The sequence below is a fragment of the Nansenia antarctica genome (genome assembly GCF_963989245.1).
Source record: "Nansenia antarctica genome assembly, chromosome: 18".
Lineage (NCBI taxonomy): Eukaryota > Metazoa > Chordata > Actinopteri > Argentiniformes > Microstomatidae > Nansenia > Nansenia antarctica.
Genome location: NC_137691.1, coordinates 17862252 through 17876350, shown reverse-complemented (window position 1 = coordinate 17876350; position 14099 = coordinate 17862252). Strand labels below are relative to the sequence as shown.

The 14099-nt window shown below is 48.3% G+C and overlaps 1 protein-coding gene across 1 annotated transcript in view; it reads right to left on the bottom strand.

Moving 5' to 3' along the window:
* Nucleotides 1-3537: 3537 nt before the first annotated feature.
* Nucleotides 3538-14099, bottom strand: part of shmt2 (serine hydroxymethyltransferase 2 (mitochondrial)) — a 36174-nt gene continuing 25612 nt past the window's right edge. Inside the window, exons 6-12 of the mRNA XM_080548211.1 lie at nucleotides 13019-13141; nucleotides 11400-11539; nucleotides 10637-10799; nucleotides 7594-7693; nucleotides 7019-7174; nucleotides 6301-6408; nucleotides 3538-5562 (exon numbers count right to left, since the gene is read on the bottom strand). Coding sequence (XP_080404337.1) covers nucleotides 5435-5562; nucleotides 6301-6408; nucleotides 7019-7174; nucleotides 7594-7693; nucleotides 10637-10799; nucleotides 11400-11539; nucleotides 13019-13141 — 918 coding nt within the window. The 3' untranslated portion in view covers nucleotides 3538-5434. The remainder of the gene's footprint in view (nucleotides 5563-6300; nucleotides 6409-7018; nucleotides 7175-7593; nucleotides 7694-10636; nucleotides 10800-11399; nucleotides 11540-13018; nucleotides 13142-14099) is intronic.

Genomic DNA, 14099 nt, shown 5'->3' with positions numbered 1-14099 from the left:
TTCCCTCCATTTGTTATTCTCATATTCTGCAGACATCTGCAGACCACAGGCAATCGCTGCACAAACCCCGAACGCTCTGATGTCATTCCAGAACTCTCCGTTGGAGGGAAATGTCCTGAAAAAGCAAAAGGAAGAGATGTGTCTGAGCTTTCCTGCTTGTTTGTTTGTTTGTTTGTTTGTACCTGTACCTGTTTGACTTGTATTTGTACTTGGAGCAGCTCTGAATACATCTTTGGTGTATAGGCTTCTCTGTCCTTAGCAGCTGCTTGTTCCAAAGCCAGTGTCTATAACGTCTCAGTTCGTAGACTACACCACCCAGGAAACACCTCCTCAGGGGCCTCATTTATAAAAAAAGTACTTGAACATCATCTTTGACTTGCACGTAAGCACATTTTTCTAAACGGACGTAAGCATTATTTATAAAACGGGCTGCGCTTGTTTAAAATTGTGTACGTACTTTAATACCCAATATACCTGAAATTGAACGCAGGTGAATGAGCTTTGTATTTACGCCCTGTGATAGCGGCTCAATTATAGCGGCTGAATTAGGCGTTCGTCTGGAAGCGGGAGAGGGCAGAGAAGGGTGGCTGCTCGGTAAGTTGCATTTGTAACATTTGTTCATGACAACTAACCAGGCAAATGCTTATACTGTAATAATATAATGGTCTTATTCTTATCAGGTGACATTGAAAACATGGCTGCTCACTCCCTTTGCGAACCCCCAGACACCGGAGGAAAATCCCGTATAATTTAGCTCATGGCTGGAGTGCAGTATAGCCTAGGCATGTTGAAGGGGAGATGGCGTTGCCTTGACAGCTCCAGAGGAATATAAAGAAAGACTGAAATACAATCATAAACATCAGTTCCCTTCATTCATCTTGAATTAAACTAATTTTCTCGGCTGATAACAACATTGTTAATTTGATTACGAGCCACTTGCATGAATTACACTAGGCAGTGCGGCTCACATGCCTGTAATAACTCTGCATAACCAGTAGGTAATGTGCGTACGCAAGGTCAATACCCGACGTAGAGCTACGGTCGTTTCCACGGTCAAAACGACTCACGTTGAAATTGTATAAATCACTACTTTGACATGGTTTTCTACGTACGACACGGGTAAGATCAACATTTGATCCAAAGTACTTTCTATAAATGAGGCCCCAGGCCTTTCTTTCTCTTTCTCACTTTTGACTTTGTTGCATCGAGATGGCGGTCCACCCCTGGGCAGCGGAGGGAGTACACTAGAAAGAGAGAGAAAGAGATAGAGAGAAAGAGAGAGAGACTGGGACGAGAGAGAGAGCGAGCGAGAGAGAGAGAAGGAAAGAGGGAAGATATTTTTAGATAAGGATTAATTTTAATGTGAGAGATAAGAAGTGCAGGGAGGAGGGGGGGTGCGGGGATCCACATGCACAAATAAATAAGTAAATAGGCCAGGCGTTGAACCGGAGGCAGACGGCGGTGGTTGGTTGGTGGTTTGTTGGGTGAGATACGGAGGTTTAGAGGCCCAGGGCTGATCCAGTGATCCAGCAGAGATAGGCCCCATCCTTTCATCTCCCACACCATACGCTCGCTTGCTTGGTACACACCGCCACCTGCCTACTGGGTACGCTCACTGGGCAAGAACAAAGTGCACTCTGGGACATGTGGGTCAGACACGCCCACATGCCCTACTCAGGATGGTCACTGACAGAGAAGAGGTTCAAAAACCACCACTAGCCCCCTCTACACCCTAGCCCCCCTATGCCTTAGCCCCCTCTACACCCTAGCCCCCCTATGCCTTAGCCTCCTACACCCCTAGCCCCCTCTACACCCTAGCCCCCCTATGCCTTTAGCCTCCTACACCCCTAACCCCGATGCTCTCGCCTGGATACTTGTGTAGATGGGAGTAGGGTTCCACAGATCTGAAAAAATTGGATAGGAAGAAGTAGCTTCACGTTGAGCTCTGATAGGCTTCGGGGGAAGCCTCATCTTCACCTTTGCTTATTACCTATTTGATCCTTTCAGATCTACTACTAACATTTATAGAGGCCTTCAGAATGTCCCCAAGTTTGCTCTGGCTCTACGGTATAGGTATAAAATAAAAATATGGTAGCTAAAATATGGTCATTGAGGGAAAGTTGGAGGAAGCAATTCCAAAGAGTGTTCCAGGCAAGTAATGTTGTCCTGAGCATGAATGTGTGATGTTGCCAGGAGCGTGTTTACAATGGAGGAGAACAGCTCGCAGTGTTACGCACACACACACAGACACACACACACACACACACACACACACAGACACACACACACACACACAGACACACACACAGACACACACACACAGACACACACACAGACACACACACACAGACACAGCCAGGAGCGTGTTTACAATGGAGGAGAACAGCTCGCAGTGCGAAAACAGGACAAAGATTTCTGCTGCAGAGGCACTTGTTATACAGTATCCTACTCTCCTCTCCTCTCCGTCTCAGGCAGGGGGGGGGGGGGGGGGAGTTTCACGAGGGAGGAGGAGGTGAAAACAGTTTGCAGGAGTGGCTGGTCACAGCCTCAGGTTGAGTGTGAAAATATGTTTACCAAAAGTGTGTGTGTGTATGTGATATCTCACACACACACACACACACACACCCCCGGTTCCAGCTAGTGTCAGTTTGTATGAGGTTCTGCTGGCTCCATTTCAGCACCTCAGAGCTGAGGCTGTTGTCAGCCTGCTAATTGATGAGGGGAAGATTTCCTTCTCCCCAGTGTGTGATCAATCCCCCCCCCACCCTCCCGCCACCATACCTCCCCCAGACTGGCAGTGATTACGCCACCAGGAACACTTATGTTTTATTATGAGATAATTACTGAACATTAGCACGGTTTGGGTGCTTAAATAGGACTTTAAATGGCAGCAAACCCAAGCGAGTGACTCTTCCTCCTCTCTCCCGCCCCCCCTCTCTCTATAATGCCGTATCATGTTACGCTATGTTTAATTATGACAGGCATTGAAACGACAGAGGCAGTCTAAATACATGAAGCCAATTAATTGCAGACACTGTCATTGTATCCCTCCCCTCATTAAACACTGGTGATTTATTGTCAAATCAGCCGCAGGGGTAAGGGAGGAGGAGGTTGGTACAACAACAGTTGCTAGCAGAGCTGAGGAGGAGTTTACAGGTGTTCCCGCCTCTCTACTGAGTCGCCACTGACAGGCAGCAGGAAGTCACGCCGTGTCGGGTCCTTTATGACGTTGTCAAGGTTAGGGTTCCAACTACAGAGGGTTAAGGGGGAGGGGCAAGCATCTCATTAGGAATCAGTGGGCAGACTGGGCACCCCCCCCCCCCCCCCCCCAACCATGAAAAATGTAAATATTAATGTCAACATGAAAAGTCTAGTTTATCTATGTTACCCCCCCATCTCCCCCAAAAGATGACAGCACTCCTCCAAAGGATAACGTAGGGCACAGAATGATACGTAGAATGATTTAACCGTCGTTTCTCACTCCACCCCCCAAGCATACAGACAGAAAAAACAGCACAAGACAATCTTGTATTACTGCATATATTTATTAGGATTAAGCTTTTTATCTATAAAATGTTTTTATAAAGAAAGACAGCTGTGCAGACATGACACATTTACTCTTGGCAGCATATTGGACAAGTGTCAGGACATAACAGGGGTCCGTTTCCCGAAAACTTTGCAGCTTAAGCAGTACTTAATGTCTCCCGACAAGACTTTTGCAGGGCAATCTTCTTCGTATGAAGGAACTACATTTATTAAATTAATTACTGGTTTAGGAGAGGGGAGTGGGACTGGTTTTGAATTTGAATGTTTTATTTGATGAAATACGACTTCAGCTACGAAGCTGTTGGGAAACTGATCCCAGGTTGGCAATCCTGACTATGTCTCGTGGGGGACTAACAGACTAACAGGTGGGAGAAAATCATTCAGATCTTGTATACGTACGTCTGGTAGCTGTGCAAGAGAACTTGTCGCTGTGCTAATACTGACATCCCCCTGGGTTCTGTCCTCTGTGCTGTGCCGTCAGTACCTTTCACAAATGGAGGATTTCTCCCTTGCTCACTGATGCAGTGATAACCCACAAAACACCTCCATTTTGTGAACCAAATCAGGCCCCCAAAATATAAATATTCTGAAAATAAATGAACCTCACATCGCTGCCATTTTAAAACCACAAGGTGTGACATTGGACAAGAAATGTTCATGCAGGTATTTTTTTGTTCAATTTAAATACTCTCTCTCCCCCAAAACGCAACAACGTAAGCATCAAAAACCTTAAGATATCTACACCATGGTATAGGATGTTAGGATAATTCTGTTCTGTAAAGTACAATACATACAAAAGTATTTCTCTGTAAACACACTGAATGTCAACAATTGTGGAAATATTCCAGGATGACTATTTATTTATATGTACTTATTAATAAATTATTTATTAATTGTGTTATTTAACCATCTTCTAAAAAGATCAACTGAAATGAAGGATATGCATGTTAATTCCTTAATTAAGGCCCTGGCCTATGAGACACAGGGGAGGGGGGGGGGGGTAGAGAGGTGTTCACAACAGGGGAAAAATCCTGTTATGGGGACCACCTGACGCCCTGACACCCCCCCGCCCGTGGGCTTGGACCCCTTGACTTCAGACGACACTTCATGGAGCTGGTCACCACATGCTGGGGTCAGTCCAATACCAATTCAGTCAATCCAAAAAGAACATTAAAATTCAATTTCAAAGATCGCAAACGGGGCATTCATTTTCAATGATTTCTCATTAATACAAAAAAAGAATAAAAAAAAGAGAATGAAAATCACTTTCCGAATTGACATCAAACTGACCCCGACACTGTTGGTTACATACACACATTACTAACAACAGAAGGTAAAAGAGGAACATACGTAAAAAAAAAAATCATCACCATCATCATCTACTGAGTTGTTAAGACATTGTGTTACAGATTTAAGACTCTTTAAGTGCTACTAATGAGCATCTAATCTAGGTGCCACCTCTGACAAGTCACAGCCAGGTCTAGTCTAGGGTCGGATCAGTTCAGATTATCTCTTGGATTAGGTGGTGCTTTTCCACTATTGTGTTGAGGAGGTGCAAAAACACCACGTACAGAGACACGGACCTTCATGTAAACATACAGTAGAAACGTATCAAAAGGTAGAAGCTCCACAGAATTACTCTCAAATCAATCACCAGATCAATCACCGTCAACCTAACATCAGAGGTCACACTCATAGAACAGACTCTAGCGAACGACACAGGATTAACAACAGTCTCCACTCTGATTGGACGACAGGGAAAGTCTGTGATTAGCAGCTCCTAGGGTCATCTTTTCTCACTTGCTTTCACCACCACCCCATCCCTCCATCCCTCCACCCCTCCACCCTCCACCCTCCCATCCCACCCTGCTTCCTCTCTAGAGCTCGTCTAGTGGTCGTCAAACCCGGGCATGGGGAAGGGCCGTGCGAACTTCTCCACGCGGTAGCGCAGGTCAGCGATGCGGGCCACCGTCTCTGGGTCCTCCAGCAGGAAGCTCTTGAACTCCTGGAGCTTACCTGAGGAAGGACAGGAAGAGGACAGGGGTCACTTCCTGCAGTCTCTGGCCCTTTCCTCAGTTGTTAGAAACTTGATTCCTCACGTCCTCTCACTTCCTTCTCCAAACAGCATTGGAGGAGAATATCTAAAAAAGGGGAGGAGACTACGTCTTCTCCTCCAATGCACTTCAAGTAGGAAGCAAATGGAGGATTGAGGAGAGGAGAGGAGATGTTTGTAGTTTGTTTGAAAGTATATTTAATATATATAAATATGTTACGGTACATGTGGGAAAACTAGGGTTAGGGTTAGGTGCTAGGGTGCTACGGTTAGGGTTAGGATTAGGGGTAGGGTTAGGGTTAGACATGCCAGCATGTACCAAGTCACCCTAGCACCTAACCCTAACCCTAGTTTTCCCACATGTACCGTAACATATAATATAGATAGATATACTTTCAAACAAACTAGTATGGCGTTTCATACTTACAAACAAATTTGTAAAGAATGGTTACAGTTTGAATAGAGTACAAGTCAACTGGCATGTGCATGTTAGAAACCCAGAGTGAGCTTTTATAAAAACATATTTTTTATACAATAAAGGGCCTTTGTTGTTACGATAGGCAACGTGTTTATAAAAGCCCACTCTGGGTTTCTCACATGCACGTGCCAGTTGCAAGTTGATACTTATTTCCCTCACTGTACACTTTTATTCCGTCAAGTTAACGTATCTAATAACTCCCTCTCTCTGCCGCTCCACTCACCGGTCTTCTTCTTGACGTCCAGGGCGATGGTGAAGCCTTCATGCATGAACTCCACCACCTGGGTGAAGTCTGCCTCTTTGAACTGTCTGGAGGTGAGGGCCGGGGCACCTGGGGGCAGGAGGTACGCGGGTCAGTGCACAGGGGTCCCACTACGCTCTGGTGTGTGTGTGTATGTGGGGGGGGGGGTGTGTGTGTGTGTGTGTGAAGGGGGGGGTGGGTGTGCATCAGTGTCTCACAGACCTAGCCTGCAGAATGCCTAGGTGTTATAAATGTGTTATGAACCTTTAAAGGTTCCTTCAATTTGAAAAAGTGCTAATTCCACATGGTCAAAATACACATAAGAGGAAAAAGAAGCAGTAATTAAAAAAAAAATGTAGGGGGGGGGAATGTATTAGTGTTGTTCAGGTGGTACTAGTGTTGTTCAGGTGGTACTAGTGTTGTTCAGGTGGTACTAGTGTTATGAACAGTGAAGGAGCAGGGCTAGGGTGAAGCAGTGTCCTTCAGGTGTCAGGAATGATCCAAGAGTAGAGCGCAGCAGTGAGGTCATCTACCTAGCCTGGGGTCACCTACCTACCTAGCCTGGGGTCATCTACCTAGCCTGGGGTCACTTGGGGTCATCTACCTAGCCTGGGGTCATCTACCTAGCCTGGGGTCACTTGGGGTCATCTACCTAGCCTGGGGTCACCTGAGGTCACCTACCTAGCCTGAGGTCACCTACCTAGCCGCAGGCCGCCGGGGGTGAGGGCGCTCTTGTCCCCAGGGCAGGTGTTCTTGTTGGCCGTGATGGACGCCAGCTCCAGAACCCTCTCGGCCCGGGCGCCGTCGATGCCCTTAGGCCTCAAGTCCACCAGGACCAGGTGGGTGTCCGTCCCTCCTAGAAACGTTCAACCAGAACACACGGTCAACACACGGTCAACACGTGGTCAACACGTGGTCAACACATGGTCAACACATGGTCAACACATGGTCAACACCTCGAACTGCGCGGTGGCTGGGGAAATCTTGCATTTTGAGCAAATGCCCGCAAACCTTACAGCACATGCATAGCATTTGGGGGATGTTGTTCGTTACAAATATATAGTTTAATATGCTGCCACATATACATTTCACAGTTGAATCTCAGGTGCAGGAATGACCACAGCAAGTATGATCAAATCAGTAGGTATAACACAATCATGTAATACACCGACATTGGACAGACAGGATCTAGACGTAAACTAGTCATCTATACACATTCCCAAGGTGTACCCAAGGTGATTCAGTACCAAAAAGGGTGAAAAGGGAGTGGCCTACCTGACACCAGAGTGTATCCTTTACTGAGGAGGGCTGTGGCCATGGCCTTGGAGTTCCTCATTATCTGACCTACGTACTCTCTGAACATCGGTGTTGAACTCTGGACACACAGAGAGAGAGAGAGAGAGAGAGAGAGAGAGAGAGAGACAGAGAGAGAGAGAGAGAGAGAGAGAGAGAGAGAGAGAGGGAGAGAGGGAGAGAGAGAGAGAGAGAGAGAGAGAGAGAGAGAGAGAGAGAGAGAGAGAGAGAGAGAGAGGAGGGAGAGAGGGAGAGAGAGAGAGAGAGAGAGAGGGAGAGAGGGAGAGAGAGAGAGAGAGAGAGAGAGAGAGAGAGAGAGAGAGAGAGAGAGAGAGAGGGAGAGAGGGAGAGAGAGAGAGAGACAGAGACAGAGACAGACAGACACAGAGAGAGAGAGAGAGAGAGAGAGAGAGAGAGAGACAGAGAGAGAGAGAGAGGGAGAGAGAGAGAGAGAGAGAGAGAGAGAGAGAGAGAGAGAGAGAGAGAGGGGGTGGAGGAGGTTGTTAGAAACACACTCAACAAGGGTGTGAGGGGGGACGGTCATCTTAAGTCCGTTGTTCGGCGCTGAAGATGATCTTATCTAAGTGCTCCAAATCCTTTGGTAAACTCATCCATGGTTGAGCTTAAAGGCCGAGGGCAGAGAGGTCTAGAGAAGTCTAGAGAGGTGTAGAGAGGTGTAGAGAGGTGTAGAGAGGTGTAGAGAGGTCTAGAGAGGTGTAGAGAGGTGTAGAGAGGTGTAGAGAGGTCTAGAGAGGTGTAGAGAGGTGTAGGGAGGTGTAGAGAGGTGTAGGGAGGTGTAGAGAGGTGTAGAGAGGTCTAGAGAGGTGTAGAGAGGTGTAGAGAGGTCTAGAGAGGTCTAGAGAGGTCTAGAGAGGTGTAGAGAGGTCTAGAGAGGTGTAGAGAGGTCTAGAGAGGTCTAGAGAGGAGTAGAGAGGTCTAGAGAGGTGTAGAGAGGTCTAGAGAGGTCTAGAGAGGTGTAGAGAGGTCTAGAGAGGTCTAGAGAGGTGTAGAGAGGTCTAGAGAGGAGTAGAGAGGTCTAGAGAGGTGTAGAGAGGTCTAGAGAGGTCTAGAGAGGTGTAGAGAGGTCTAGAGAGGAGTAGAGAGGTGTAGAGAGGTGTAGAGAGGTGTAGAGAGGTGTAGAGAGGTGTAGAGAGGTGTAGAGAGGTGTAGAGAGGTGTAGAGAGGTGTAGAGAGGTCTAGAGAGGTGTAGAGAGGTGTGGAGAGGTCTAGAGAGGTCTAGAGAGGTGTAGAGAGGTGTAGAGAGGACTAGAGAGGTGTAGAGAGGTGTAGAGAGGTGTAGAGAGGTGTAGAGAGGTGTAGAGAGGTCTAGAGAGGCGTAGAGAGGTGTAGAGAGGTGTAGAGAGGTGTAGAGAGGTGTAGGGAGGTGTAGAGAGGCCTAGAGAGGTCTAGAGAGGTCTAGAGAGGTCTAGAGAGGTCTAGAGAGGAGTAGAGAGGTGTAGAGAGGTCTAGAGAGGTGTAGAGAGGTGTAGAGAGGTGTAGAGAGGTGTAGAGAGGACTAGAGAGGTGTAGAGAGGACTAGAGAGGTCTAGAGAGGTGTAGAGAGGTCTAGAGAGGCGTAGAGAGGTCTAGAGAGGTCTAGAGAGGTGTAGAGAGGTCTAGAGAGGTGTAGAGAGGCCTAGAGAGGTGTAGAGAGGTGTAGTGAGGTGTAGAGAGGTGTAGAGAGGTGTAGAGAGGTGTAGAGAGGTATAGAGAGGTGTAGAGAGGTGTAGAGAGGTGTAGAGAGGTGTAGGGAGGTGTAGAGAGGTGTAGAGAGGTCTAGAGAGGTGTAGAGAGGTGTAGAGAGGTCTAGAGAGATGTAGAGAGGTGTAGAGAGGTGTAGAGAGGTGTAGGGAGGTGTAGAGAGGTGTAGAGAGGTATAGAGAGGTGTAGAGAGGTGTAGAGAGGTGTAGAGAGGTGTAGAGAGGTGTAGAGAGGTGTAGAGAGGTGTAGAGAGGTCTAGAGAGGTCTAGAGAGGTCTATGGAGGTCTAGAGAGGTGTAGAGAGGTGTAGAGAGGTCTAGAGAGGTCTAGAGAGGTGTAGAGAGGCCTAGAGAGGTCTAGAGAGGTCTAGAGAGGTCTAGAGAGGTGTAGAGAGGTCTAGAGAGGTCTAGAGAGGTCTAGAGAGGTGTAGAGAGGCCTAGAGAGGTGTAGAGAGGCCTAGAGAGGTCTAGAGAGGTCTAGAGAGGTCTAGAGAGGTGTAGAGAGGTGTAGAGAGGTGTAGAGAGGTCTAGAGAGGTGTAGAGAGGTCTAGAGAGGAGTAGAGAGGTCTAGAGAGGTGTAGAGAGGTCTAGAGAGGTATAGAGAGGTCTAGAGAGGTCTAGAGAGGTGTAGAGAGGTGTAGAGAGGTGTAGAGAGGTGTAGAGAGGTGTAGAGAGATGTAGAGAGGTGTAGAGAGGTGTAGAGAGATGTAGAGAGATGTAGAGAGGTGTAGAGAGGTGTAGAGAGATGTAGAGAGGTGTAGAGAGGTGTAGAGAGATGTAGAGAGGTGTAGAGAGGTGTAGAGAGGTGTAGAGAGGTATAGAGAGGTCTAGAGAGGTGTAGAGAGGTGTAGAGAGGTCTAGAGAGGACTAGAGAGGTGTAGAGAGGTCTAGAGAGGTGTAGAGAGGTCTAGAGAGGTGTAGAGAGGTGTAGAGAGGTGTAGAGAGGTGTAGAGAGGCGTAGAGAGGTGTAGAGAGGTGTAGAGAGGTGTAGAGAGGCGTAGAGAGGTGTAGAGAGGTGTAGAGAGGTCTAGAGAGGTGTAGAGAGGTGTAGAGAGGTGTAGAGAGGACTAGAGAGGTCTAGAGAGGTGTAGAGAGGTGTAGAGAGGTGTAGAGAGGACTAGAGAGGTCTAGAGAGGTGTAGAGAGGTGTAGAGAGGTGTAGAGAGGACTAGAGAGGTGTAGAGAGGTCTAGAGAGGTCTAGAGAGGTGTAGAGAGGTCTAGAGAGGTGTAGAGAGGTGTAGGGAGGTGTAGGGAGGTGTAGGGAGGTGTAGTGAGGTCTAGGGAGGTCTAGAGAGGTCTAGAGAGGTCTAGGGAGGGGGGTCTGACCTGTCGGAGAGCGACAGCCACCGCAGCGATGGCGTGGTTGTGGGGTCCGCCCTGCAGGGAGGGGAACACGGCGAAGTTGATCTTGTCCTCCAGGTCATACATGACCTCCTTGCCTTTCTTATCCACAGAACGCGTGCCCTTACGGTAGAAGATCAGGCCAGCCCTGGAGAGAGAGAGAGAGAGACACACACACACACACACACACACACACACACACACACACACACACACACAGTAGAGTTCAACAAAGACTGTTTGGGGTAGTATCCTGTACTCCAAACTTCCTCAATGGAGATTCCTCCATTCTACTGTTCTTATCCAGACTCATGTCCGGCTCCACTGAGAGACTTGTGGAGGCGACCAGGTGTGTGTGTGTGGTGGAGGTGACCAGGAGTGTGTGTGTGTGTGGGGGAGGTGACCAGGTGTGTGTGTGTGGGGGAGGTGACCAGGTGTGTGTGTGTGTGTGTGGTGGAGGTGACCAGGTGTGTGTGTGTGTGTGTGGTGGAGGTGACCAGGTGTGTGTGTGTGTGGTGGAGGTGACCAGGTGTGTGTGTGTGTGTGTGGTGGAGGTGACCAGGTGTGTGTGTGTGGGGGAGGTGACCAGGTGTGTGTGTGTGTGGGGGAGGTGACCAGGAGTGTGTGTGTGTGGGGGAGGTGACCAGGAGTGTGTGTGTGGTGGGGAGGTGACCAGGAGTGTGTGTGTGGGGGGGGGGAGGTGACCAGGTGTGTGTGTGTGGTGGTAGCGACCAGGTCAGACTCATACCTGGCCCCCCTGAGAGACTTGTGTGTGGTGGAGGTGACCACGTCAGAGTAGTCGAAGGGAGAGGGGATGGCCTTGCCTGCTACCAGACCGCTGATGTGGGCCATGTCTGACACCAGGTAGGCCTTCACGTCCGTACACAGCTGGAGGAGGAGAGAGAACACTCTCTTAGTTAATAACTGTTCCATAAACACATGGAGTCAATGACACAGACCTTCACTTCCGCCCACAGTTGGAGTCAATGACACAGACCTTCACTTCCGCCCTCAGTTGGAGGGGAGTAAAGACCCAGGTTAAAGCCAGGGCCATAGTTTCCACACTGTACCAGTACCAAAAAGAACCAGATACTACCGTGGCCTGGGGTGGTCCAGTGGTCTAGCACCGCGGTCTACAGTGCACACAGACATATGTCGGCATGGATTCGAATCCGGCCCATGCCCTGCTGGCATGCCCTCTCCTCCTTACTTTCCTGTGTATCTTCACTATCTCTACCCAATAAAATGACAAATATGAGTGGGACTGCCCCACTCAGAAAAAATTAAAAAAAAAACTTTAAAAAAAGACCTCAATACTACCCATATCATGAAATTAACTCAAACGGCAGATGACATATCAAATTGGAGTTTTGATTGCACGCTTTACATGACAAAAGGGCGTCATAATTCGTTTTTCTGTAGATTACACACATAAAACGGTGTTGTTCTATAAGTAGGTGGCTTATGACAGATTCACGAGGGGGGGGAACCCAATAAACAATGAATAGCTACTGTAACATGCAAATGATTCCTTCCTTGGCTAATGATCACAGCGATAAACAAACTATTTAGATCTCTGATTAATATTCATAATCATGATTATCTCTCTCTTTTCACATCTAATTTTGCTCCTTATATGACACTCAGATTATCGAGCAGTCAAGCAGCTTGTGAGACAAAACCCCCAAAAAAGGGAAAAAAAACACTGTTTAGTCCAACAGGAATATAGAGCTGTCGGCAAAAGGGTGTAAAAAAAAACCCTAATAATAAATAAAAAAACCCTAATAATAAATTAAAAAACCCTAATAATAAATAAATAAAACCTACAAAACACTGTGTAACCTGGAAAATCTGGAGTGGAGCCAAACACAACAAACCTGGAGTGTTTACTGACTGGAGAACTGCAGTACACTCTCTCTCTCTGAGACCTGCGGAGGACGGAACGTACCTTCGTCTGAGGCAAGCAGAGAACTTGTCACAGTGTTTAAACATGTTTTTAGTTTTTTTTATCTAACACGTTCATCACAAACTCTCCTGGAAATGGAAGTGTACCGCTAGTTAACAGCGGGGTAGAACTGAGGAGGGAGGGAGGGAACATGTGGATGGGTGACACAACACAATACCAAAAGGTGTCTGAATGATAGCAGTGGGGTGTGAGGTTGTGAGTACAGGTGTGTGAGAGATCGATAGAATAGCACACAAGCGCACGCAGTTTCTTAGAAAAGAATAAGAGACTGATGATAGTGTAAAACACTGCAAAAAGAAAACCCCAAAAAAGGGGGAGAGAGTGGAAGGAGGAGTAGGAGAGAGCAGGAGGAGGAGAGAGAGAGAGAGAGAGACTGCCATATGAACACAGGGAAGTGTCACCTTCTTGATGCGAGCGTAGTCAATGAGGCGGGCGTAGGCACTGGTGCCTGCAATGATCAACTTGGGGCGGAACAGTCTGGCTGTCATCTCCATCTGCTCATAGTCAATGAGTCCTGTTGCGGGCTAGGGAGAGAGAGGGAGGGGGGGGAGAGAAGGAAGGGGAGAACGATGAAGGAGAGAGGGGGGGGACAGAGAGGGAGAGAGAAGGAGAGAGGGTGAGAGAGGGAGTGAGGGAGAGAAGGAAGGGGAGAACGATGAAGGAGAGAGAGAGGGGGGGGACAGAGAGGGAGAGAGAAGGAGAGAGTGAAACACCTGTCAGACAAAAGGGAGGTCAACAGCTAAACTGATCCAATGAAGGAGGTGGAATAAACCACCTGCCATTGTAAAGACAGTGTTCAGTGAACGACCCGGTGCCTCTGCAGAGGAGACGCGACACAGCAACTCACACTGAACGGAATCAACACGACCGACTAAAGTCACATGACCCCCACCAGGCTAGTCTAGGCCACCCCCTCCCCCCCACACCCCCTCCCCCCCCCCCCTCCCGACACCCACGTCCGACTCCCTCTGCGTCACTGCAGAAGGAGTAGCTTTATTTAGACAAGGGGGATAATCTCCCATCTCCTCTGTCCGTCTTCGAGTCGCCCCTCACTCCATCAAGGTGCTCATTCTCAGGACAGACTGCCCCGCCGCCCACCCCCACCCACCCGCCCGCCCGCCCGCCCCCCCCCCCCAACCCGCCGGCCTGTCGATTTCCCATTATCTCTCCCGCAGTGGGGGCTTGCCCTGTCATCCATCACTGACCATAGAAAACAGACACACACACACACACACACACACACACACACACACACACACACACACACCTCGTCTACATTGATCACCTCTACACAACACACAGCCACAGGACTACATTGATCATCACTACGCAGGCTGGAGAGTATGGGAATAGTGATCACAAAGAAATACCATTGGAATGGACGGACACACACACACACACACACACACACACACACACACACACACACACACACACACACACACACACACACACACACACACACACACACACACACACACA